The sequence below is a fragment of the Eriocheir sinensis genome, unplaced genomic scaffold (assembly GCF_024679095.1).
Source record: "Eriocheir sinensis breed Jianghai 21 unplaced genomic scaffold, ASM2467909v1 Scaffold621, whole genome shotgun sequence".
In the NCBI taxonomy this organism is placed as follows: Eukaryota; Metazoa; Arthropoda; class Malacostraca; order Decapoda; family Varunidae; genus Eriocheir; species Eriocheir sinensis.
The window spans coordinates 246,426-273,492 of record NW_026111967.1 but is presented as its reverse complement, the minus strand read 5'-3'; the positions used below and the strand labels follow the sequence as shown (position 1 = coordinate 273,492).

At 47.5% G+C, this 27,067-nt stretch overlaps 2 protein-coding genes and 1 long non-coding RNA gene across 4 annotated transcripts in view; 1 reads left to right on the top strand and 2 right to left on the bottom strand.

Moving 5' to 3' along the window:
* Positions 1-279: 279 nt before the first annotated feature.
* Positions 280-9,385, bottom strand: LOC126993493 (ankyrin repeat domain-containing protein 11-like). The gene is made up of 3 exons (XM_050852635.1): positions 3,642-9,385; positions 1,087-3,485; positions 280-718 (listed from the first exon to the last, which is right to left on the bottom strand). Exons 1-3 carry the CDS (start codon positions 9,243-9,245, stop codon positions 280-282), a joined length of 8,442 nt encoding a protein of 2,813 aa, XP_050708592.1. The 5' UTR covers positions 9,246-9,385.
* A 202-nt stretch (positions 9,386-9,587) lies between these two features.
* LOC126993497 (uncharacterized) overlaps positions 9,588-27,067 on the bottom strand; it is a 68,046-nt gene continuing 50,566 nt past the window's right edge. The window contains exons 2-3 of the long non-coding RNA XR_007747858.1: positions 20,136-20,340; positions 9,588-9,624 (exon numbers count right to left, since the gene is read on the bottom strand). This is a non-coding gene — a long non-coding RNA (uncharacterized LOC126993497). The remainder of the gene's footprint in view (positions 9,625-20,135; positions 20,341-27,067) is intronic.
* On the top strand, positions 18,509-26,484 carry LOC126993496 (uncharacterized). Of its 2 annotated transcripts, none has more exons than XM_050852638.1 (8): positions 18,509-18,942; positions 20,196-20,333; positions 20,696-20,785; positions 21,993-22,195; positions 22,847-22,963; positions 23,492-23,720; positions 24,018-24,215; positions 24,398-26,484. In XM_050852638.1, the coding sequence occupies exons 2-8, from the start codon at positions 20,197-20,199 to the stop codon at positions 24,993-24,995; spliced, it is 1,572 nt and encodes a 523-aa protein (XP_050708595.1). In that variant the 5' UTR covers positions 18,509-18,942; position 20,196; the 3' UTR covers positions 24,996-26,484. The 2 variants fall into 2 exon arrangements, with proteins under 2 accessions (XP_050708595.1, XP_050708596.1); XM_050852639.1 differs by having other exon boundaries at positions 18,792-18,942; positions 20,158-20,333.

The window sequence follows — 27,067 nt, the reverse complement described above, 5'->3', positions numbered from 1 at the left end:
AGTGTTTGTAGTAGTGGTAGCAGCAGTAGTAGTAGAAGCGGTAGTGGTAGTAGTAATAGTAGTAGCAGTAGTAGTAGTAGTAGTAGTAGTAGTAGTAATAATAATAGTAGTAGTAGTAGTAGTGGTGGTGGTGGTGGTGGTGGTTGTGGCATCAGTCTAGTGAACATCTACGAACAGTATCAGACACGTAGTTCTTGTTGACAACGTTACATCCTGGATACTTTTGTCTACAGTGAAGTCAGTTAGCGTCTCTTCTTCTTTTTCATCCCCTTGGCAGCCTCACGAGGGCCGGGCACCGTCCTCTTTTGGTGGATCGCTGCTCCCCTTCTGCGTCTGCTCCTCGGAGGGGCTGGCAGAGCTGGTGCCTTGGTCCCCCCCTACGGGTGGGCTTGTCTGTGGCTCTTGATGTCCTCCTTTTTGTTGACCTTTGTTTGCCACATCAGCATATCTGCCTCCTGGCTTGGCATCCTTGGGAAGTTCTGGTGCAGAGGCTTTATCCATATTTGAACGTTGCTGTCGTGGAGACGAATATGGTTTCTGAACTTGCCCCTCAGAGGTTCGAAGAGAACTAGGCTCTGACCTCTCAGTGTGAGGTGAAGAGCCAAGAGCCGTGTACGAAGGCGAATGTGAAGACGCCCCAGCTGTCTTGCGTGGCAGGGAAGGTGCGGCGGTGCTCCCTTCACCTGTTGCTGCTGGGTGTTTGCCTGCCGGTGTCGACCTGTGAGGAAGGATGAACATTAATGGATGAGAAGTAACGTCAGAAGTACAGTGAAGCAAAATAGTTAACACAAAGTTTAGATACGTTACAACTGTAGACAAGCAAACGAGGGAAATTTATATGTGCATGTTATTCATTCTTAGTTTCAGACATAATTGTGAAATTACACACACACACACACACACACACACACACACACACACACACACACACATACACACAGACGCAAGCGCGCACGCAAACACACGTTGGATTAAACTGAACCTGAGGTTCGTAGCAGAACTGTTAATCACTAAAGCCACGGAGGCTGCAAAGGAAAGGAAATAAAACATCTAAAGGAAATATAAGACAGAGGTGTAGAGACTAACCTTGCTTCTAACATTTCTGGTTTGTGGGACGCTTGGGTCCTCCTACTCGAATCTGGGTGAGCCTCTAAAGCCGCAGGTGGTGCTCCAGGGAACTTCATCCTCTGAGCCACACTGACTTTGCCTGCTGAGCTGATTGGCCTGGCCTCCTCGTTCCCCGAAACCTTCGATTTTTCCAGTGTTGGGTCCCTGTCCCGTGTTGTTTTCTGCAGTGGGTCAAGTTCTGAAAGACTTGGCTTCGGCTTCAGAGGTGGCTTTGGATTCGGTGTATCTCTATGGGGGTCCACTGATTGTTGTTGTTGTTGTTGTTGTTGTTGTTGTTGTTGTTGTTGTTGTTGTGTTTCTTGTTGTTGCTGTTGTGGTGTCGGGAGGAGAGGAGTGGCATATGAGGGGAGTGATTTTTGATGTTCCTTTAAAAACTCATTGTCTACTGAAGGCACTGGAGTCAAGGGTCGTGGGGGTGAAGTTAATTGGTCGGTGTGAGGCGAGGGGTGCGGAAAACTGGGGCTGGAGGGGGAGTCAGACAGTTGATTGTCTTGATACGCAGGCCACGAATGGTTTTGCGGGTCAGAGAAAGGACGTCCTGACGTGTCCTTCAGATGGAGTGGCTTTGGCGGGCACTGTGGCCGACCTGAGGCCAACTCGGACTCGGTATTCTCCGGAGGCTTTGCTGGTGCCGCTTCTGGTATTGTGTACATGGTGGGCTGTGATGTCTTTCTGACTATTAGCGATGGATCTGGATGTATGGAACTCTCCTTGTTGCTTTCCTCTTCATGTAAGGTAACTCTTGTCTTCTCGTTGGATTTTGTTTCAAGGGATTTGTGTGGCGGGGGAGATGGCGGGGGAGACAGGGGCTGCAGGAGTGCCTCAGGGTACCGTAGCTTCGCAGTGGCGCGAGGAGGTCCAGGCAGTGGCTCCGATCCCAGTAGTGATCCAGGCGAGGCATATCCACCCGCCTTTACTCTACCTTTCTGTGTCATATAACTATAAGGTTCCATCGGCGGGGTTTCCAGGAGGGGAGGGCGTCGCTTGGGGGCACCACTTCCTCCTCTCTGTGCTACTCCGCCAAATCCCTCTCTCGGCGATTTGAATTCCCTCTCTTTCACAGTCTCTTCCGATTTTTCTGACGTCTTTTCTTTCTTTTCTCTCCTATTTCCTTTACGATCTTTCCTTTCGATCTTGGGGCTCCAGTTCTTTGCCTGCTTTGCCACCCCTCCTTTTTGGAATCCTCCATGAACTGACACTTCTCTTTCTTCTTCGATTCTTCCTGATCCCTTTTCTTTCTCTTTTCTTCCTTTTCTCTCGACCTCCTGAACTTCCTTGCCACTTGGTGCGCCGAAAGACTCCAACACTGCATACTCTCCGGCCCCGGCAGCTTTTTGCTCCTCAGAAAGTCTAGAAATTCGAGGACTACTTTCTCGTGCACATCCCTGAGTGTCTGGGAATTTGCCGTATCTTTCTTGCTGCTTTTTCGGGTTGGTCGGATTTTTCCCCCACATTTTGCATGCCCTTGTGTCGGCTGTGGCATCATCCTTCTGTGTGACGGTCAGCTTGGCAGAGGAGCCGTAGCTGTCCAGACTTTGCCGCGGGGAAGTGAGTTCTTGCTGTTGTTGTGAGAGATGCAGTTCTCTAGGGTTGTGGCTTTGTCCCTCCACATGGTCCTCCACACTCCAGGGGGTTGCTGTTCCTTTAGCTTTTGAGGCTGTCCATGATTCCCTTGTGTCTGACGGGGCTGGAGAAGAAGTCCCTTGTTCCCTCTGATTTGTCCCTTTGTTTCGTCGGTTCCGCCTCCGTCTGCTCCCGCTCTTCCCTTCCATCTTTCCGTCTTGTGGGTGGTTACCGTCCGCCGCTGCGTTTCCAGGGTTGTCAACGGCGGTGGGGCTCGTGGGCTGCTGTTTGTTTCTGCCCTGCTTCTGACGAGGCTTAAACTCCCTCTTCTTTTTCGTGGTTTCTTCTGTCACCCTTTCCTCGGTACTCTCCATCTGCTTGTCTTGTGGGGAGGAAGTTTGAAATTCTCTCTCCTTTTCCGTACTTTCTTGCATCATCCTTTCCTCGGCACTTCCCATCAGCTTGGCTTCTGGGGCGCAAGTCTCAGGAGTGGTTGATTCCAAGGAGTATTCACGCTCTGTGGCTCTAGGGACATCCTCCTTGGTGGCTGATGCATTAAAAGGGTTGGGGTTTGCAGTGCTTGGGTTGCTGCTGGTTGAAGGAGCGCCCAGAAGGGAGGAGTGTATGTCTTGGGCTTCGCTTCCTTCTGCACCCTCATGACACGAGGCGAGAGTGGACGACGTCATTTCCATTGTTTGTTTGTCTTCTAAGCATTCTGTCGTCTTTTCTTTCTTACTTTCCTCCATCTCTTTCTTTTCTGGTACCTTTTGCTCCCACTCCCTTTCTTCCTCTACCTCCCTGTTTCTTCTTTCCTCGATCTCTTCCTTCCTTTCCTCCGGTTCCTTTCTCTCCCTTTCCCTTTCTTCCTCTACCTCCCTGTTTCTTCTTTCCTCGATCTCTTCCTTCCTTTCCTCCGGTTCCTTTCTCTCCCTTTCCCTTTCTTCCTCTACCTCCCTGTTTCTCCTTTCCTCGATCTCTTCCTTCCTTCCCTCCGGTCCCTTTCTCTCCCTTTCCCTTTCTTTTTCCATCTCCCTGTTTCTCTTTTCTTCGATCTCTTCCTTCCTTTCCTCCGGTTCCTTTCTCTCCCTTTCCCCTTCTTTCTCCATCTCCATGCTTCTTTTTTCCTCGGTCTCTTTATTCCTTCCCTTCATACCATTGTCCCTTCCTTCCTCATGCTCCTCCTCAGTCTTCCCTTCCCTCTTCCTCCATTCCTTCTCAGTCTCTCCTCCACTTTCGTTCTCTTCCTCTTTGTCCCTTTTCTCCTCTCCTCCCTTGCCCTTCATTCCTACTTTCTCTCCTTGATCGTTTCTTCCTCCCTGATAGTCACTGTGTCTTCTCTCCATCTCGCTTCCTCTTTTTCTCTCCAAGTTATCTTCTCTATTCCTCTCATAATCGCTAGGCCTCCTCCCTCGTCTTTCTCCTTCTTTCCTCTCCTCCCCATCTCCTCTTATTCCATCCTTGTTCCCGTTTCCTTCCTCCCGCTTTCTTCCCTCACTGCTCTTGCTTTCATCATATCCTTCGTCTCTGTCACTGTCTTTTCTCTCCTTTCTATCACTGTTCCTCCTTCCTTGCATGTGACTGCCAACCTCTCTCTCTGTCTCACCGTCTCTCCTCTCCTCCTTACCAGTGTCTCTCCTCTCCCTGCATTTGTCATCCCTTTCGTCTCTTCCACTTCTCTGTCTTCCTTTTCCTCTGCTGTCACTTCTTTCCCTCCTCTCACTCTCTCGGATTTCCTCCCTCTCATTGTCCTCCTTTCCCTCTCTTTCGCTTTCCTTTCTCCTCCTTCTGTTACGACTGTTTTTCCTCTCTTTCCTATTCAGACTGTTTCCTTCATCGTCCATTCTCATTCCTGTTTCAGCTTTTCCTCCCCTCGTCTCTTTTTCCTCCTTATCGTTGTTCTCTTCGTCACTCTTGGAAGGCGTGGAATGAGTGCCAAGGTCATCTGTACCTGTGTGGCAAGCCTCCAGGTGACCCTCAGGACTATGAGCAATCCTTCGGTCCGCTTCAGGTGTGGACTGGGTCTGGACTTCTTCTACAGGTGCATAATGAGACGAGTCAGATGTGTTTTGATCAGGTGTGTTTTCTTTCTTCGTATCCCCAGCAGAGTTGTCGCAGTACAGGTCAACAGGTGTATGAGGTAACCTCCATTCATGTGCAGGTAAATAGTTATCAGAATCAGGAGAGTTTTCGTATGTAGTATTAGACTTCTGTGCTTCAGAGAGCGTATAAGTCTCCTCAGCAGGTCTGGGATACATCAGTTCTTCGTTTGCACTTGATTCATTTACAAATATTGGGTTGAATTGTTGTTTTGGGGCCAGTGAGGGCAGTTCCTTTGGGTCATCTTGGAGTGTGAAAGGTGTACGTTCATCTGCAGCGGTGGATCTACTGTTACGGGTCTCTTCAGGTGTAGGAAAGTCTCTCTTCTCTTCTCTGGGTGTTGATGAAATAGTTTTGTCTCCTTCAAATGTGCTGTGATTTGTCTGTGGTGCTGCAGGTGTGGAGTGACTTTCTCTCTTTTCCTCAGACGTGGGATGCCTCTTTTCGTCTTCTTGAGGTCCTGCAGAAGCCCTTTGATGTTCCTCGGTGGGTTCGTCCTGGCGTGGCTTTTCTTCATTGGTGGCCATGCACTTCCTCTCTCCCTCCGTTGATGGATTAATGTACTGTTCTCTTGCAGGGCTGTAGCTAACGATATATTCTTCAATGATGGTATAGTGAGTCGCCGTTGACTCACACGTGGGGTGAACTGATGGTTTGTGATGCTCAAAGTCCTCATTTTCTGGTGAGTAATCTGCATGAAAATCACTAGCAGGCATATTAGTCATACTCTCCTTCCCAAGCGTCTCGTGAGTCCGGGAGTCCTTCTCAGGCTTGTAGTGAGCCTGGACTGTCTCACCGGACTGGCAGAAAATTTTAAGTCCTTCGACGGGTGAGTATGGCGAGGTGAATTCTGACTCCGGTGTGTAGTACAGGTTTGAGCCCTCATAAAAGCTCGCTGATCCTGCAGGCTTAGGGTGAGTTTCCTGGTGTTCAACATCTTTTGGGTAGCGGTCTTGGGGGGTTTCAAGCCGAGGGTGAGTAGAAAATGACGGAGCGTCGGGGAAAGAGAAACTAACATGCTTTGTAGTGGGTGTGGAATGCATATCCTTGCCGCTGTCACGTCCTGAATGACCCTCCAAGTTCTGAACGGCTGTGGGGTGGTCTCTCACACCTTGGGCAGGCGCAAAGTCGTACATAATGTCCTCACCGAGCGGGGTGTGATTTGTACACTCTGCCAAGGGTACAGAGAGTTGACTTGGCTTTTGGCTGTCCTTGCTATACGTCGTTTTCGTGTAAGGTGATGAATCATTATCAACCTCATGATCTTTCTTCCTTTCATTATAGAACGTCATCTCATCTGTTGCAGAATGTTTTTTTAAATCCTCAACGGGCTCGGACTGCTGACTGTTCTTGTCATCGTCCTCCTCGTGCTGCGCGGGATTTTCTGACGGAGTAATGCATTGCTTCGTATCCTTATCTAGGGTTGGATCTTGTCTGGAATCCTCGACGGAGACAACATCACCCGGGAGGTATTCAGGGTGAGAGCGATCCCTGGAGTCTTCCTTGAGCGAGGCGTGGGGACTGCAGGGACTGCAGAACCCACGGTTTACTTGACCAACCCTCGAGTCTTCGCCTGACTCGATTTCCTTCACACGCTCAGCAGCTGAAAAACAAACTTTGTGGCCCCTTTCAGGTGTGTAGTGAGCCCTCAGCTCCCTTCCAGAAAGAGCCGCCTGAACGGAGTCAGGTGTAGCCTCTGCAGTGGCGGTGTTCCGGAGTAACCCAGCGTCCACTTCCTTCCTGCAAGTGCCTTCAGTGGCCTCCAGTATGGTCTGCTTCCCATGAAAGTGGTCCTCTCGCCTGGTGCCGCCCATTTTGGCAACGCCCTTGATCCACTGGCGTGCCTTCCTCACCAGCGTCTGCTTGCCTTGCTCCACTTGCATTCTGCCCTCCAGCTCCAGGGCGTCTTGCCCTGCCTCCGCCCCGTCCTGCTCTTCCAAGAATTGGGTTTCAGTTGGTTCTGCTTGATGGACTGGGCTGCAGAGGTCTTTGGGAGGGTGTGGTTCTGACTCGGATTGCAGAAGATGGGAAGTGGAAGAGTCAAAGACTAGAGGCTCCGAGCTACTCCCTGAGGCGTCACAAGGGAGGCTGGTGCTGTATGATTGACCCATCTCGCTCTCCGTGTGGTCTTCCTTAACTCCGGTAACATTTTGAGCCTCATGCTTCGTCTTCCGTTGCGGTGCAAGTCTGTGATGAATTTTTGGGAATTTCCCTTTATGACGCTTCACTCCGTCCTTGACGCCGCCCTCTTGAGCGGCCATGTACGCTTCCTCTTCAGCAGCTTCCTCTGAGTCACAGGAACCGCTGAAACAAGGAAATTTTGGATTACCGTAAGTAATGGCGTCATTTCCTGCGTTCTGACTCTTCTCCCGTTCGTTGGGATAGTACTCGGGGTACAGACTGAAAAATCGAGTCTCAGCCTCACTGTCGCAGATGTATCTTGCATCTTTAGCTTCCTGGAGTTCTTCTGGGTCTGACCACGGAAGGTCCTCTGGGCCTATGTCACAGTTCATGGCCGGGGGTGCCTCCTCCCTGGGCATGAAGGCGCTGGGCGAGGAAAACAATTCTGGTTCTACTTCAAGGTAGACTTTGTGTTTTGTGGCATTCTCTTCTTCCGCCTCCATTGTCACCATGCTCTCCCTGACGCTTTCTTCATGGCTTGTTCTACTCTTCTTTGATTCCTTAGTGATACTCTCGTCCGCCTTGTCCAAGCTAAGGGGCTGAGGGTTGATATACTTCATCTTGGCTGACTCGGTGGGAGGATCCACACTAATAACACGAGGTAGAGCCTCGGCATGATAAAACTGAAATGGATAATCGAGCTGAGGAGAACCGTAGCGTGGGCACTCGGTCATGACAGCCTCCATAGTGCTAACAGTTGCCAGTGGATCCACGGTCTCGGAGGCGTAATCTTCCTCGATCGCATCTCCCAACACCAACTCCACGTCCTCGTCTTCTTGAGTGGTTTCCTCCGTTGGCCGAAGAGGTGATTCTAAGGGCGTCCCAAGCATCTCGTCCGGCTGTGCCTCGCGGTGGGGCAGGGACGAAGAGCACGGCGCCACAGAAAGTTGGAGGTTCTGATCCTCCATGAGGGCCGGCTGGGAGACGTCGACGAAGATGGCTGTGTCGCTGTCGCTCTCGTCATCTGAAAGGAAGAACTTGGCTGCCCGCTGGCCGTTATCATGTCTTCCTTTCGTTTTTTCGTCTCCATCTTCCTCCTCTTGTGCCTTCCTCAGTTCCTCCTCCAGAGTGGTGTCGCCGTAGGGCCGAAACACCCAGCCGGTCAGGGATGGCGTCCACACCCCAGCCCGGTTCTCCACGACTTCACTGACGGCCTCCTGCTCTATGAATAATCTTTCCCTTTCGCTTGAATATACTTCCTCTGCCTCTTCTTCCACCTCCTCCTCTTTCCCTTCCTTCATCTTCTCGAACTTCTGCACCACCTCCTCCTTTTCGTGCTTCATTTCTTTTTCCTCCTCCTCCTTTTCCTCTGTTTCTCTTTCCTCCTGGTGTTTGTGTGTCTCTTCGTGGTTTACATCCCTCTTGCTTTTCCTCACCCATGCTTTCTGCTTCTCTTCTTCCTTTCCCCTTTTCACCGTTTCTTCGCCAAGCATAACATCTGAATCTTCCTCCTCCTGATACCTTATATTATCTTCCCCCTCGTTTTCTTCTCTGTTTTCCTGCTTTATTGACTCCTCTTGCTTCTTCCACCTTTCGTCTTCCTGTTTTTCCTTTGGTTTCCCCTTTAGCTTTGTGTCTGCCGTTTCTTCATTCCCGGTTTCCTTTCCTGTCTTCATTTTCTTTGCTTTCCCTGCATTTATCGAGTCTGCTTCATGCTCCTTTCTCTTCTCTTCTCCCTCCCCATTCTTTGCTCTTCCTGTTCTTGTGGTTGAGTCCTCCATCTTCTTCTCTTCACTCTCCGTTTTATCCTTTTTCTTAGTCCTTTGTTCCTTCCGATCCTTCCTCTCATCCTTTTTAATATCCTTTGAGGTCTCGATCGTTGTGGTATCTGTTTCCTTCACATCCTTCCTCTCTTTTTCCTCCTTCTCTTCCTTTCTTTTTTCCTTTGCTCCTTCCTTTACTTCCATCCTTTCTTCTTCCTTCTTATTTTCCTCTGAAGATTCGATTTTTATGTTATATGATTCCACCACTTCCTCTCTCTCTTCTTCCTTTCTCCTTTCTTTGATTTTCTTGATCGGTACAGCTTCTATTTTCTCCATTTCCTTCCTTTCTTCTTCCATTTCAGTTTCTTCTGAGGTTCCGTTATCCAAATCCTCAGTTTCCTTTCTCTCTTCCTTCTTCCTCCTCTCTCTTGTTTTCCCGATTGGTACGACATCTAGTTCCTCTTCCTCCTTCCCCCTTTCTTTCTCCCTCATTTCCTCCTTCTTCCTCTCTTTTCTCTCCCTGATCGGTATGGCAACTACTACCGTTACCTCCCTCCTCTCCTCTTCCGTCATCTCTTCCTCCTTCTTCCTTTCCTTTGTCTTCCCGATCTGTATAGTGTCTGAATCCTCCTCCCTTCTCTCTTCTTCCTTCCTCTCTTCCTCCTTCCTTTCCTTTGCCTTCCCGATCTGTATAATGTTTGTATCCTCCTCCTCCTCCTCCTCCCTTCTCTCTTCTTCCTTCCCCTTTTCCTCCTTCTTCCTTTCCTTTGGCTTCCCGATCAGTATAGTGTTTGCATCCTCCTCTTCCTCTACGGCGTCGCCCAGCCTCCACCTCTTGGCGTCCCTTGTCTTTGCTCTCTCCCTCCTCTGCTTGTGCTAGTCCATGTCAGCGTGGGGGCCCTGGCAGGCACTGACCACGCTGCAGCTTTCTCCATCGTGCCTTGCCGCCCATCTGGGGTTGAGGACGTGGGAGAGGAGGGTGAGCGTGGGATAGATAGAGAGACGGACAGGTAATGAGTGACAAAGGGAGGAGGAGAGGAAGGTGACCCGTTGTGAGAGATAGACAGAGACAAGAGGAGAATGACTAGTGAAGGACATAGAGGAGAGTTGTATAGAGGACAGGAGAATATCAAGTGACGAGGAGCTAAAGGTAAAGTTGGGAGCATACGCTATAGCTGCGCGTGGTCACGGTGCTCATCTCCGTACCATTGACCCTAAAAAAAATTATCGTGGATGTTTAACAAGTAGAAGGGGAGATAACCTTTGCAACGGCCTGAGTGTGAATATTTAACGCCTAGTGAGGGCTGACAAGGTGAAGAGATGGAATATTAGACCGCATGTTTAAACTTTTCAGCGTCTCAGTTCGCATATTTAAAAAGCCTCTCGCGGACGTTGCTGGGATTTTTATGGACTGTTTCGTGATCCTAGTGATGATAATTTTACACGACTTCTGCATCTTGTACGGGAAAAGTCACCCATGGATACCCGGTTAATCTTCCCTGTGGCCTTGGAAATAGTCATAATGAGAACCCGAGACGTAAAGAATATGGACCATTGTTAGGTTGAGGTGGTGAGGCGGGAAAGGGACGAACCATATGACTGAAAAAAGCTAACTGGGAAAAAGAGCAGCATGGCGATAGGAGTGGAAGAGTTAACAGTGTGCCAGAACGAAAGGGCAATGGGTATAAACGGATAAAACAGCACTGGGGGGAGGGATAAGGTGGAGAGATGGAGAGGGTGGAGGGTGTCAGACATTTAAAAAGGATATTAGAACAAGGGAGGCTCACAAGTGTAACCGGTTATCAAGGGGGGCTGGGGGCGAGGGATGACTCAAGGGGGGGAGCAGGCAGGGTTTATGAGGGACGTGGTGGTGGTGGGCGGGGGGAGTAGGTGCATTGGGGGAGGGGGAGAGGGGGGGAGGGGGGAACAGGGGAGGAGGGGGAGGGGGAGGGAGGTGAGTGTTGTTGTTTCAGCGGCGCAAAACGAGACTGGTTATATATGTGTGAGTTTGTGTGTGTGTGTGTGTGTGTGTGTGTGTGTGTGTGTGTGTGTGTGTGTGTGTGTTTCAAGGATTAATAAATGTTTCACTCTTTCATGAGCGTAAGAGTACAATCGCAAGTGCTTTCTTCGTATTCAAGGCTTTCCTCGTTCACTGGCGGCTGATGTGTTACTAAGCTGGTCGACGAACGAAAAAAATGGCCTGGAATTACTTGCCGTTCAATGTGATTCGTAACGTATAAAAAACAATGGCCTCGGAAACTAAGAACCGTCCGATTGCTCTGTTTTTTTAAGTAACGGAAGCAGCTTAAGGTCAAAAGAACAACAACTACAACAAAAGCCTGCTAAGTGTTGCTCCAGAGAAGAGACAGTTTCATAATACATTGACTTCTAACTGCGAGGACTTGGCGTGAATTTACAATCTTGTGCAGCACTAGAGTCCCGATTATTATTGGTATTATCATTATTATTATTATTATTATTATTATTATTATTATTATTATTATTATTATTATTATTATTATCATCATCATCATCATTATTACTGAGATCCAAAAAGATGGCATCAAGGGAAAATAAATAAATGGATATAGACCCAAACAGAGTCCCTTCGATATGGATATGAATTATAAAAGACATAGTAAGGTAAGGGCAGTAAGGTAAGGACAGTAAGGTAAGGACAGTAAGGTAAGGGCAGTAAGGTAAGGGCAGTAAGGTAAGGGCAGTAAGGTAAGGGCAGTAAGGTAAGGGCAGTAAGGTAAGGACAGTAAGGTAAGGAGAAACAAAAAGTGGGGGAGACTGGTCTTTGCTAAGCACTCACCGGAGTCTTGTCTCTTTACATAACTAAGTGCTAAGTGGGTGACGCCCGTGACCACCACCACCACCACCACCACCACCAGCCAGCCGCTTCAAGTCCCCCGCCACCCCGGCACCACTTAAGCTTCCTTCGTGCATGGCCATTATAATCAAACGAGTTTTTAAAAAAATACTTCTGCGTAAGGGGACAAGTGTGGTGTTTAATATAAAGTGGTTCTTCCTAAAAAAAAATTCTGCTCTACGCCTCCCAAATAAAAAAAAGTCAACCTTATACCATTTTTGCAATATCAGTCTAAAACAACTGACTTTAACCTTCCATTTCCTGAAGAAAATAACAATGAATAAAAAAGCTGAATTCTACAAACTTCCGCTTCTCGTGTAAGTTAGTTGGTTACCAAATTGAAATCGTTCATATATTTTTAAACTGTGGCAATCCCGGATTTCATAATTGGCCGTGAATACCGGGATAACTGGTTCTTACCTATCACGTGGCTCTAAGGGTCAACGAGTCTGAAATGAGCACCGCAGCCACGCGCACCTATGGCGTACACCCCCCCCCCCCCTTTCCCTTACCTTTCTGAATACCTCAAAGATACCCACTTCGATGCTCTATGAAGATATCAAAACACTATTTAAGTATACCTGATATAATGGAGAATGCATGGAGAGTGTCATGTGGGGAAGTAGAGGGCGGAAGAAGACAGATACGGGGTCGAGTGTGGCGGACAGCATAAAAAGGGTCTGGAGAGGCGTAGACGTGAGGGAATATGAAGAGGAGGAAGGGGTTGGGGCACTCCGGTGGGACGTAGATACATGAGACGAGGAAAGACGGGAAGAATAACTACTAAGTGAGCTGGGAAGGAATAAGCGGGAGGGGAGGAGAACGGAACGGAGGCTAAAAGAGGTGTACTGAAAAGAGATAGGCAGGAGGGAAGGAAAAAAGGGTGGGTAGAGGTAAGATGGGCGCCGGGAAATTGTGAATGTACGCGGGGGAACAGAGCTGGCAGAGTCTACAAAAATAAATATGACGAAACACTTAGGGCGGGTGACTTAGTATGGTGTCATTCACAGTGTCATTCAATCTAACTACGCTTTGGAGACCAAAACTGTTATATTCCTATTGGAAAGTGGAAAGAGAGTTTCGGAGAAAAAATTGCTTGAATGTCCTCTGATTAGCATCAGCTATGGTGTCTGTGTGAATAACTTCATTTATTTTCTATGGAAAAACCCAGACCATCATTATAACCTAAGAGTTAACATATTTGTATACTCGGTAAAATCATATAATCCCCCTCAGTAATGAGTCTTTTTATCTAACAAAACGAGTTCTTTCTTTGTTGAATAATATTATGAGTTGCTGTACGTTATGTACTTGAAGCTACACTAAACTTTGCCTAACTGTAGGCGGTGGCCGAGTGGTCAGCGTGCGGGCTTGGTGAGCCCGTGGACATAGGTTCGAGTCCCTCCGAAGCACGCTGACAATTTTCAGCCATTTCCGAGTGGCGGAAGATTACCCACATGCTGCCCAGATCTTCAATCAACCCTAACTTCAGCGACTTCGGTCAAGAGGAGCACCGGAGGATAGCATGGACCAAGGAAGTGTCATATACCACGGCAGCCACTATAAATAAAATTCGCCTGCGCCACTAACGGACTGGGGTCGTCCAAGAGACCCATCAAGACAGCGTACCGGCGCTATAGGCAGCACCTAAAAAAGAAAAAAACTAATCCAAATTTCAAGTTATCAAATGCGTTTGCTCAGTAAATTCCAATATGCTTCCTCAATAACGTGACTATTTTGATATAATAATTATATAGTATAGCGCGCGCACACACACACACACACACACACACACACACACACACACACACACACACACACACACACACACACACACACACACACATTGTGTGTGAGTGGTCTCAGCCCTACCCAAAGATCGGTACTACGAGCTCTGTGCTCTTCCGTAGGGGAACGGCTGGCTGTCTCGAGAGAGACCCGCAGCAGACCAAGAGGTGAATTACACACACACACACAATCACTTACCCTCACCAGACACCAGCAGCCACCACACTCTCACCTTCTCACAGACCCACAGACACAAAAGACAACACATGGACGTAAAGCAACAAACAGATAAAAATATTAACAGTGCCGGGCGGGGCGGAGTAAGGTGCGTCGTCAAGGTGTTTCGTCTCACCTGTGTTTTGGCAGAGGGTGGCAGAGGGACAGACAAAGAACAGGTTGGTGTGACACTCTTATATACCTGTAATGTGGCACCTCCTCTGGGCTAGGTGAGGAGGAAGAGGACGAGGAGGAGGGTAAGAGGGGGAGGAGAGGAGGGGGGGAGGAAGGAAGGGATTGAAATGAAGATGGAGAGGGGGTGGATGGCAAAAGAGTTGACAAGGGTGAGGTTATTAAGTAAGAGCTCGGGAGGGTACGGAGACGGAGACAGGGGTAGGTGGTTAGGGGCGGAGGAGAGGAGGGGTTTAGAAGGAGGAGATAGGGAGGGGAGGGAAGGGAATTGAGAGGAGGCGGAAGTAGTGAATAAGTACTGAGGAAGAGAAAGGAGAGGAAAGAGAAGAGATGGACTTTTGAGGGGAAAGGAAAAGGAGGGAATGAGAGAGGAGGATGAGAGCTAGGTAAAGAAAGGGAAGGGATGGGGTTATAGGGGGAAGGGCTGAGGGATGGGGAAAGAAAGCGAGTGAGGAAGATAAAAGCAATAGAAAAGTAACTAGGGTAGTGACGAACGAGGGGAAGTGGAGTTGAAGGATTTCGAGAAGAGATAGTAGGGTGTGGAGAGGTAAAAAGAAGATGAGAAGTATAGACAAGGAGAAGGATTTGGGGGTAGAGAGGGAAGCAGATGAGGAGTAGACAAGAAAGAGTGGAAGGGGAGGAGAAGGCCTTGGGTTACTGATGGTATAGGGAGTAACGAGGGAAGAGGAGACGAAACAGGAAGGTCGAAGGTGATACATTATACACTTTACTTCTCTGATTCTCCCTGACACTCCCCGACCTTCCTGTGCCTACGTATGGTCCGACTCACCGTTGCCAGGTTATCGTACTCAGAGCATAGTGTTTACCGGTCTCTGACGCCTAACTATTGCCAAGAGACATCAGGATCTAACTCTTTTAAGGATAGCTATAAGTGAGTTTCGTTATTGGGGCCCAGAAGACAGTTTGGGGGTAGGAAGTCGGGAAATATAAGCGGCTGAGTACGACAATCTGACAACGCTGGGTCTGGGGCTCTTCCTCCCCCTCCCATGTTCTCCTTGACACCTCTCCCTTCTTTACCCTCCTCACGCCCTCTATATTTCTACATTGCTTCGTCTTTTATTTAATTCCCTTCCTTTCTTTCTCCATGTGGCTGCTTCTTACTTTGCCTCAGTCTCCCTCCCCCTCCCCGATTTTCCTTGACACCTCTCCTTCTTTACCCTCCTCACGCCCTTTAGATTTCTACATTGCTTCGTCTTTTATTTCATTCCCTTCCTTCCTTTCTCCATGTGGCTGCTTCTTACTTTGCCTTCAGTCTCTCTCACTCATTCACAGCACTGTTTTTTTTTTTTTTTTAGTACAGCAAAGGATACGGCTCAAGGGCAACAAAAAGGGTACAAAAAAACAAACAAAAAAACAAAAAAAACAAAACAAAAAAAATCCCGCTACTCGCCGCTCTTCCACAAAAGTAAAAGTAAAGAAACAACATCAGAAACGTCCATCCTCACTAAAGAGAACTTCCCTCTCTATTACCTTTCTTTTAGTATTATTCTAGTTGCTCTATATGCTTTCTGTACCTTCCTCCTGTATGCGCTCTGTAACTCTCATCCCTTCACCAAATATTTGACTTCCCTTTCCGTCATCAGGTATTGGCAGCTTCCTCGACATAAAACACCAGCTTCTCGCGAGATTGACATGTTTTTTTCTTCTTTTTTTTTTTTGTATTTAAGTTCCTGCAGCGGATCTGACATTTTGTGACGGAATTTGTGTTGTACTGATGACATTCGAAGCTACATACACTATACGACAAACAAAGCAAAGATAAGACAACGGCGCATGGTACTATTGTTACTTGCACACACACACACACACACACACACACACACACACACATATACACAAATTCCTCTACTTCACAGTCAAGCAAGAATCGCCGAGGTGAAAATACTCTATGAATGGTGAAAATAAGAAAAAAAAATTGGAATTGCTTCTAGAACGCGTCAGACAAAGGTACACAAATGCGGGTTGTGCTGTGTGGTGCTTCTGTGGGTGATGGCGGCGCGGTTCAGACTTCTAGTAAAAAATGACCCCATATACAATTGTTATTTTAGCCCGATACGATCATGATTATCAGGAGGAGTCATAATTCTTGGTGCTGCTTGTATGGCCTTCCCAGTTTGACGGTGTGTGTGCTAATTTGTTGTTCTAAAAGACGTACGGGTTGTTTTATAAGACATTTCGCCCCCCAAGTACACATATTTGACAAGGCTTTCGTAGGAGTTGTGGGCATTTCCAGGAGTAGTTTTATCGCCCTAGTTGTAGTTTGACCCCTCCTCTGTACCATGAACCTAAAGAAACACTCATTAGAACCCGATTGACCCCCTCTTTGACCTTTAGAAATTTATGATGTGAGAAACAAAAGTGTCTTGAAATACTCACTAAGGTTGGTATTGTTAGACGCTTCAATCCCTCACTTCAACTATTTTCAAAGGCCAAAACGGAGATCAGTTGAGTTCTCGTGAGTGCCTTCTTTGGTTCATGGTACAGAAGAAGGATCAAACTACCATCAGGGTCATTAAACTACCCCTGGAAATGCCCACTACTCCCACGAAAGCCAAGTCAAATATGTGTACTTGGGTGACTAAATGTTTAATAAGACAGCCCTACGTAGTGTCGTAAGATGGATGGGAGCGGGAGGGAGGGAGGGGGAACAGCGTGACAGCGCGGCGTGACACCCGACACGGACACACCCGCTGCCCTCAAACTGGTTCCCCAAAGCCGCTCCGAGGGACACCCCAACAAACCTAACGCGCCTTCCCTCGCTAACGCTACATACAGGAACATGCAATACCTACGCCTCTTGCTCTCTTTTCCGTTTCATTCTTCTTCCCCTCTTACCCTTTTATTCTCCTCTTTCACTTTACACCTTCCACCTTTCACGTCCTTCCTGCCTCTCGCTTTCTTTCTCTTTTCCTTTTCATTCTCCTTCCCCTCTTACTCTTTATCTTCCTCCTCCTCCTTTGGCGCCTTTGTACTCGCTGTCCTTCGCCATTTGCCTCTACGTGGGTTTCTGCACTGACTAACTAACCTACGTAAGAGCCCCGCCTTCCAAAACACTCCCTCCCTCCGGCTTCACAGGGCTTAGGTTGTGTTTCCTTACAAAGATTTAAGTTATGGTCCCGTATTCCCAGACGCTTCCGGGTCTCACAGCAAACAGTTCCAAGGGCCACAAAGGAGATTACTCGGGTTCTCAAGATCAAACCTAACGCTCCTTCCCTCGCTAACGCCACATACAGCCACAAAGGAGATTACTCGGGTTCTCAAGATCAAACCTAACGCTCCTTCCCTCGCTAACGCCACATACAGCCACAAAGGAGATTACTCGGGTTCTCAAGATCAAACCAAACGCTCCTTCCTTCGCTAACGCCACATACAGCCACAAAGGAGATTACTCGGGTTCTCAAGATCAAACCTAACACTCCTTCCTTCGCTAACCCCACATACAGCCACAAAGGAGATTACTCGGGTTCTCAAGATCAAACCTAACGCTCCTTCCCTCGCTAACGCCACATAGAGGAACATGCAATACCTACGAGGCGCCTTTGTACTCGCTTTCCTTCACTACTATTTTGCCTAGGTTTCTGCGCTGACTAACCTACATAGGAGCAACGCCCTCAAAAACAATGCCCTCCCTCCCTCCCTCCGGCTCCTCGTGGTTATTTATCAGTTCAAGGGCTTTGTTTTTACAGCAAGGGAGTCACCTAGACGGCAAAAAACAAAAACAGCAACAATAATGCCCGCTAGACGCTGCTCAGACGAAAGAAAAAAGGACGAGTGGCCGAACGAGAGGTCAATTTCAGGGGGAGACTCAGGTTGTGTCGCCTCCCGTATGCTGAGATTCATGTTCTGGGCTCGTATTCTCTGACAACAAACATTTCCAAAGGTCACAAAGGAAATCAGTCGGGTCCTCATGAGTGTTATTCACGTTCATGGTGTAGATGGTTTGTCAAACTGTTACTAGGCTCATAAAAACTACCCACGGAATGATCCACAAACTCAACAAAAGCCTTATCAAATGTGGGTGTGTGAAACCCCGGAAATGTTTGAGAAAATGGGTTTTGATTACGGGATTTTTGAGGTCTCGTCTGGCACCAATGCTTTCACTGCTAAAACGGCCTACTTACGGCGAATCATTTGAGATTGTGGTGGAGAAAAATTCAAGTAAGTTCGATTGTTCAACATGGGAGTGAATGGACCACTGAATGATAAAGAGGCCGCTAACAATAGTAACGAAAATAAAGCCGATATATTATGGATTTTTTTTAACCTTTTCCGTGACCGCGAGTAGTGGAGTTTGGTGTTAATAAGCAAGACTCATTATCACTACTACCCTGAAAATCATTTTGACAAGAGAATAAAACTTGCAACACTAGATTTTGAAAGATGGTTCTTATATTGTTAAAGATATCTCAAAACAACAATAACCATGACCCGTATTACTATAACTGCACGCCCATCACTAAACAGGCACACAAAAGTTACACTCAAATTATTATCATATGACGGATGTGTGTGTGTGTGTGTGTGTGTGTGTGTGTGTGTGTGTGTGTGTGTGTGTGTGTGTGTGTGTGTGTGTGTGTGTGTGTGAACTTGGCGCCGTCACGCTATCCACTCAGCCACCGCCTGTGTGTGTGTGTGTGTGTGTGTGTGTGTGTGTGTGTGTGTGTGTGTGTGTGTGTGTGTGTGTGTGTGTGTGTGTGTCGATAAGAATGATAAGCCAAGTCCGATAAGATTGCCATCGTGTGCACTAGGCCACGTGTGCCAGTCTGTCAGGCCGGTCCCGCCCCGCACCGTCCCTGCCGCTGTGCTGTAGTGCTGTTGTGGTGCTGTGCTATTGTGGTGATGTGCTGCTGCGGTGCTGTGCTGCTGTATTTGAGTTTTTACGACTAACCAACAAGCACAAAACCATATATCTGTATCTTAAACTGGTCTTCCTTGGCAATACGACCAACGCTGTAATGCTGTGATTCAATATCAACACAACAACCCAGATAACCATATGATACAGAAATCGGATGCTAACACAACATTGCCATCAGTTCCGACATTGAAATCGCAGTGAACCGGTGTGCGAGTGATGGTGGGGAGAGTGGCATCGGCTGGGCACTTCCTAAGGCGAGATTTGGGTCTCACACCTGCAGCGGGGAGGGGAAGGTGGACAACACACTCATTTTAGAAAAGGTGAGGAGGTAATCTGTTTGCTGCGAAGCGACTGGTTGGAAAGTCAGGTACTATATGTGTGTGTGTGCGTGTGTGTGTGGAGGGGGAATGAAAGAGGAAAGAGGGAATGATATGATAGGGAGATTATGGGAAAAGGGAAGGTGAGAAGGTAATGTTTGCTTCAAGGCGATTAGTTTGAAGGTTAAGTATTATAATGTGTGTGTGTGTGTGGAGGAGGAATGAATGAGGGAAGAGGGAATGATATGAGAGAGATTAAGGGAGAGGGGAACGTGAGAAGGTAATTTGTTTGCTGCAAGGCGATGGTTTGAAGGTCAGGTAGTATGTGTGTGTATGTGTGTCTGTGGAGGAGGAATGAACGATGGAAGAGGAAATGATATGAGAGAGAAAAAGAAAGAGGGAGGAAGAGGAAGCGGACGCAGATACACCGGAGTGAGCCACAGGTACCCTCAAAAACCGTCATTTTCTCTCATGTATAGCGTTGTGTGTTCCGTCACGCTCTGCCTACACTGCTGACGTCACCGCCGCTAAGCCTACACTCCGCTTTCCTCGTCGCAACAAGAACCCGCCGGCAGCACACACCCGGACGTTTAACCAGCGCAGAGGAAGCACCAAAACTAAGAAAACGGAAGATATCAATTAAGGGTCATATTCGCCCAGCACACGCATTTGACAAGGCTTTCTTACGAGTTTTGGGGCATTTCCAGGGGTAGTTGTATGACCCTGGGGATAGTATGACCCTTCTTCTGTACCATGAACGTGAAAATACACACATAAGGGCCCGAATGATCTCCTCTTTAGCCTTTAAGTTTTGTTGATGTGAGAGGCGGACGCGTCTGAGAATAGCGACCTATGAGTTATATATTCATGTCCTGTTAATCCCCGAGACGCATAATAGTGAGTCAGTATTATTTTCCCTTTCCAGCTAAGAAGCATGGCAAAATTTGAACACGTGAACAGAGTAGCCAGATAGATAACTGGGTCAGATTAGAATATAGGGAACATCGGTGACTGAAGCAATTCTATAATACGGATTCCTGAAATTACTTGAAATAAACTGTTTTTCTTATTTCTCGATACGGAGGCACCCACACCCACACCCACACCCACATACACACAGACACCCACGCCAATATTTCTTTGCTTCGTGCCTAGTCAAATTATATCATCGCTCACCTGACCCCTACTTCCCTTACCTGTTACTTTCCTTTCCGCCAGCTCTACTGCTGTATATTATCGTTGAGCGTCTTCCTCAGCATGGCGGGAGGGCGCGGGAGGCGTGGGGGTGCGTGTGAGTGGCTGTGCTCGGTGCGGAGGCGGACGTGGGTGGCGGTGGTATGTGGCTGCATCTTCGTCCTGCTGTACGCCTTCCAAGACTCGCCGGAGATGGTAGTGTGAGTACTGATGGAGAGGAAGAGGTTGTTATTAGTATTAGTGTTAGTATTAGTATTGGTATTCATGCAGAAGAAGGCCACTGATTCGACGGCCATGGTACGCTTATCTCAGGGAAATGACACCTGAGAATTCTTTTTTTTTTTCCCCTGATAGGAAGTGTGATTAGCCATTTCCATGCACCAACATCTACTACAACTGCTGCTCCTCCTCCTTCTGTTCCTCCTCCTCCTCCTCCTTCTTCTCCTCCACCTCCACCTCCACCTCCACCTCCTCCTCCTACTACTACTGCTACTACTACTTCGTGTCCTACTCTCCATCTATTTAGCTAATAATCAGTCTCTCTACCTGTCTTCGTCCTCAGGTGTGGATGTGACTGGAAGGTGAAGACTGAGGAGAGGGTGGCGAAGTACCTGCCTAGCCTTATGGCCCAGGAGAATCCCTCGACTAAGAGGTAATTTCTCTCTTTCAGTTTATATATGTTGTCACCGAACACCTAAGGCTGACCCAGAAGCCTCGGCCCCTCTTTCATGGCTATGGGGCTGATGGATGAAAGAATGTTAGAGTTAGGAGATAATGTTTCCTTTCAAGAGGCGAGTATCAAGACACCTCTCCAATCGGATTTTCTCTCTTTTGGCAGCTTATTACTATTTGCATTTATGGGATTAGTGATTAGCTGGCTTTTTTGTATTCTTTTTGTTTTGAGCGGTTTCCTCTACATTAAAAAAAAACCTTGGAGAGAGGGGAAGGGAGGGGGAGGGACTTCTGGACCAATTTAGTGTACAGTGACTATATTGGTCTTTAATCTTTGTATGTCAGGGTATCCTTTTGTCAGCTGCCTTCAGTCTAACATCTGCCTCTCCGTTTAGCTATCCACCGAATCATCAAACTACCCACTATGATGTCCACTAACCGACCTAGCATATCCCTGTTTACTTAGCTATCCATCATATCATCTACCTATACCAAATATGATGTTCGCAAATCTACTTAACAAATCCCAATTCACTTAGCTATCCATTAATACCTCTATCTACCCATTATGATGTCCACTAACCTATCTAGCATATCCCTATTTACTTAGCTGTCCATCATATCATCTACCTATACCAAATATAATGTTCGCAAATCTACTTAACAAATCCCAATTCACTTAGCTATCCATTAATACCTCTATCTACCCATTATGGTGTCCACTAATCTACTTAACAAATCCCAATTCACTTAGCCATCCATTAATACCTCTATCTACCCATTATGATGTCCACTAATCTACCTAGCATTTCTCTATTCATTTAGCTATCCATTAATGCCTCTATCTACCCATTATGATGTCCACTAATCTACCTAACATTTCCCTATTCATTTAGCTATCCATTAATGCCTCTATCTACCCATTATGATGTCCACTAATCTACCTAACATTTCCCTATTCATTTAGCTATCCATTAATACCAATATCTACCCACTATGATGTCCACTAATCTACCTAACATTTCCCTATTCATTTAGCTATCCATTAATACCAATATCTACCCACTATGATGTCCACTAATCTACCTAACATATCCCTATTCACTTGGCTATCCATCAGATCTTCTATTTACCCATTATAATGTCTACGCATCTACCCAGTAACCCCACAAAATGTCTCCTTGCAGAACCATACTGGAGGAGGCCGAGGCGTCGCACCCGTCCCTGGCGCTGAGTTTCCTAGTGGGGCAGGAGAAGCGGGGTTTACGCTGCCACAACACCCCGGGACTTTTCAGCGTGAGACACAACAACGAGGTGTGGCAGAAGGCCGTGATCAAAGGCGTTACCTTCCTCATCTACGGGGCTTACTTTGATCAACGGGAGGTGGAGAGTAAGTGGCGGGAGGCAATGTTGTGGAGTGAAGATGATGTTGAGGATGTTTATGAAGGGGCGAGGATAGGTCTTGCTGGCTGCGCTGGGATGTAAATGGCAGATGTTGTGGAGATTGTGATGCTGGGGATGTATTTGAAGGGGTGAGGGTAGTAGGAATTGATGGCCACTTTGGAAGGTGAGTGACGGAGGAAAGAAGTGGAGGGTGATGGTGATGAGACAAATGGAGACGGAAGGATGTTGGTTACGTTGCGGTAGATAGATATATAGATAGATAGATAGATAGATAGATAGACAAATGGAGAAAAATATTAACAATAGCACACGAATTTCAGTTGACTTAATTCGGTGATGATTGAAACCAACTTTTTATGTTCGTTACAAGCAAACACTGACTGCCACACCATCAACATTATAATCGCACACACACACACACACACACACTCACACACACACACACACACACACATAGCGCAATCATACACTTAATCATCATAATATACACGCAAGCAGTTCATGTAACCCACTATCTTTCATATTTTTCAAAGCAGCAATGAACGCACGCTTTCTTGCTCCGTTTTATGTGATATTTTTACACACTGATCCGCATTTCTAGATTTTACAAGATAACACATTCTTTCCCCGGCCACAGAGGGAGCCGCGGTCAGGGTGCTGGTGGTGGCAGACTCCCCGAATCCACCGCTGCCCATATGTCATCTGTGGTACGAGGACGACCTCACGCCCACCGCCTCCACGGCCGAGAAAATAGGTGAGGGGAGAGAGGGGGAAGGGTGGAGAAAGGGGAAGACGTGAGAATATTGATAATAGAGAAAAAAAGTGAGGATCTGCTTCATGATACGGGTTGCCTTAGTGCTCTCTCCGTCTCTGGGGGTCTTCAAGACGTGAAAATGCCGACAAGAGAGAAAAAAAGTAAGGGAATTTTACGCTATGATACGAGTTGACTCTTCGCTCTTGCCGTCCTGACTCTCTGAGGCTGTGAAGGATTCGACTTTCATGGTCAGTGATATTTTTTTTACAGTAAACAGCTCAAGGACACCAAACAAAGAAAACAAAAAAAGACAGTTAATTAAGCGCTGCTCCTGAATAGCAAACAGGAGTGGACAGACTGGTCACAACAGGCTATGTTTATTTTCCCAGGTTTTCCCAGTTGACAAGAGCATAGAAAAAAACGGAAGTGAAAAATAATATACTTGAATTTATTGGCTGAAAGGAGGCTTGGGATGGAGCAGGCTCTTACAGTTAATTAGATGTGTTGTACCTTCCCTCTGTTACCTAGATTACCTACACTGGCAAGACCGGGTGAGCGGCGCGTGGCTCCCGTACCTGGTGACCTGCCGAGCTGGACATGACCTTCGAGGCGTGCCCAGGGTAGCGGCGCTGGTGGGGCACTCCTGCGGGCCCGCCACCAACGCCCTGCGAATACATCAGGAGGAGGAGGTGCCGAAGAGGGACCTGGCGCTGTGTCATAAGTTCCTTTTCGACCCCACCCAAGACTACTCCAAGAGGTTTGCTCCGTTATGTATTTCCCTTGAAGCCCCTTTTCGCGCATACCCCGCAAGGACTGAGGCTAATAAAAAACGATCATCATTTTTTTATACTGCTTGGGGTTGCTCTGAACACACTGTATCCATAAGCAAGTAGTAAATTAGCAAAGTTTTTATATCCTATTCTATTTTTTTAAGTAGTATACCTTGCAATATGCATCATCTGACGCATACATGGTAATTCCAACCTCAGTATCGGTGTTCATCAATTTACTGAGACTTTTAACAAATGTTCCTCTTCTCGTCGTTTCTCTCTAGACTGGTGGAGTGGCTGGAGGCGGCCAGGGCGTGGGGAGTGGACGAGGTGACTCTCTACGAGGCGTCGGTGCACCCCAACGTGAGGGCGGTGCTGCGATACTACGAGAACGAGGAGTTCATCCAGGTGTTGCCTTGGCGCAGCCCCGGAGATCAGCCCTCCCTGGGCCACCTGTACCGCGCACTCTACGACACTCAGCGGTGAGGAGGCGCAGTCTTCGGGAACAGTGTGATCATGGCAAAAGACTGTACTTAAATTTACAGCAAAAATAAAGATAAAAATAAAGATAACTATAACATACACTACATATATAACAGACTTGAGAGTGCAGCGCAAGTCCTTGATAGTTTTCCATCTAAGTATTGCACTGTCCTCGCCACAGGTACACTCTCTTCACCGCCGAGAACATCCCCTACACGGACTGTCTGCTGCGCCACGTGGCCACGCACCGCTTCATCGCCGTGTGGGACATGGACGAGTTCATCGTGCCCACAAAAGAGTCGTCGCTGCCCGCCATGATGGCAGCCACCCAGGTCCTGGCCCACAAACAAGGTCAGCACCCCACTTCCTACCTGGCGCCCTGCACTTACTACTTCGATGACGAGGCGGAGGAGGCCACGGAGGACCTGCCTGAGTACCTGCACCTCATGCGTCACGTGACCCGCACCGTCAAGATGGCCCCTCCGAGAGTCTTCACGAAGGCGGTGCACGACACTTCGAGGGCGTTGGGTCTTCACGCACACTACGCTCTCCTAAACCTCAAGGGACCCATAGACCGCAGTCGTGACCTCTACTATTTGTACCCGGCCACCGAGGGGTACCTGGGCCACTATCGCCCCAAGTGCCAGGGCGAGGACCAGACTGAGTGCCAGGAGATGTACCGCCCCTACCTTACGCGGGACACGACCATGTGGAAGTACCGACCGGAAGTGACCAAGAGGACGAAGGCGGTGCTGGAGAGCCTCGGCCTGCTGCCCTGACCCACGACCCCTCCACCCTCACAACACTAAAAATTATCACTCTCCCGCCTCACTCAAGTCATCCTTCTTCCATCCCCACGAAACTGCGGCCAGTATTCGCAGACATTTCGGGGCTTGCAAACCCACATTTGATATGGCTTTGGTAGATGTTGTGAGTATTTCCATGGGTAGTATTATGAGCCTAGTGATAATTGGACAAGGCTTCTGCACCACGAATGTGAAAAACACCAATGAGAACAGGACTAAATCTCCTTTGTGGCCTTTTGAAATATTTGTTTTGAGAGTCGAAAGCGTTTACGAATACGGGCCTATAATTTATCACCCTTTCTTCACCCTCAAGCCATTCTGTCACCCCTCACGACACTGTCTCCTCTACCTCCCCCTTACGTCACTCTCCCTCTTCCTCCACCCTCATTATATTCTCATTCTAAACTTTCTTCAGCCTCATTCGTTACATTACTTCGTCCTCTTCACATCAAAGTTGACTCTCCCTCTTCCACAAGCTCCCATTCTTGCTATTGCTGCCTGTCATACGTGTGCCCTGACGCAGCATCTGAAGAAACACTCAGTCCAATGCATTTTCATCTATATGCTGCTCTACGCTCCTCCCTCTGCCTCAAAGCGCCTTCCCTTCTTCAGCCCTCGTCCGCCATTAACACATATTCACCCCCGTAATTATTTCATTTTAGAAAGGTGAATTATATATATTTTTTATGCATCTAATAACATATTCATTCTGGTCACATACTTATTACTATACAAATTTCATTTGAAAAATTTCTTTGCATGTTATTAATAATTCATCAAACACAACAAAGTATTTTTAATAAGTGATTCGGAACAATCCTTAAAATGCTAACGTACTTCAGATTTATATCAGAAAATATAAAATTTCAACACTGAACGTTCACTAACAAATATACATCATCAGATTTCTATTTATATCTCATCGACGGCTTTGGTTCCGCCGCGTGTGTCATCGCGGGGCCGTCGACAGTGACATCACCACTGCCCGATGCAGTGAAGTTTTGCTGAGTCGCGAGAGCCTCAGTTAGGGATTCGAGACAACGCGAAAGAAGTGAAGCGATGGAGCTGAAGGTCACTCACGCCTGAGATGAAGGTTTGGTGAAACTGAAGGCATGCTTTCCGCCGCCCGCGTGTGGCACATCACCGCGACTCACGTGGTCGGGAATCAACCCATAAAGGAGCGGATGACGCATTACTGTAAAAAAAATCTTACCCTGTCTTTGTGATGAAGAGGAAGAGCTCGAGCGGGATTAAGATTTGAGATTCGATAAATTGCCAATTATCAACATTACCACTGCCTCCTCATTTAAAGAATTACAGCACAAATTTGACGTTGGTACACAGCTTATCAATTTGTCAGTACCAAAGTACAATAGTATAAGTACTATATGCTCCACCGCTTGTTCAACACCTGACGAGCGCACTATTTTTATGTTATCATAATAAAGAATATTGATTATTATTAGCATTGTTACTTCGGCATATTTTTCGCTTTGTATATGATTCAAAAGCTTTTAAATGGTATGGTTAGCAGGGGCACACGAGCCCTGCTATTAAGGAGAAATTCATGTGCACGCACGCACGTGCGCATGCACAAGAAATGAGGGAACTGCAAGAAAGGCTCCTCATATTTCACTCGCTTCGCAATTGGTGTGTGTGTGTGTGTGTGTGTGTGTGTGTGTGTGTGTGTGTGTGTGTTGGTGGAGGTCACATGAATGATTACTCACTAGTTAATACGATTTTCCTCTTTTCGCCATGACGTCATTCCGTCCTTTTAGTGCAAAGCCCCAACCATGTGAGTCATTTTGCAAAATGAACAAGAGTCGCCCCATGGGGAAGCGGTGGCTGAGTGATTAGCTTACCGGCGCCGCGTCCAGGAGAACCAGGAGGGACGCGGGTTCGAATCCTGGCCGCCATACAGCTGGGATTTTTCAGTCACCGCCGAGTGGCCTAATACTACCCACATGCTGCCCTGAAGACCATCTATCAACCCGGACTCTAGATAATCTCTCCAAAGAGAGGCTCAAAGATGAGCTCCGGGGGGC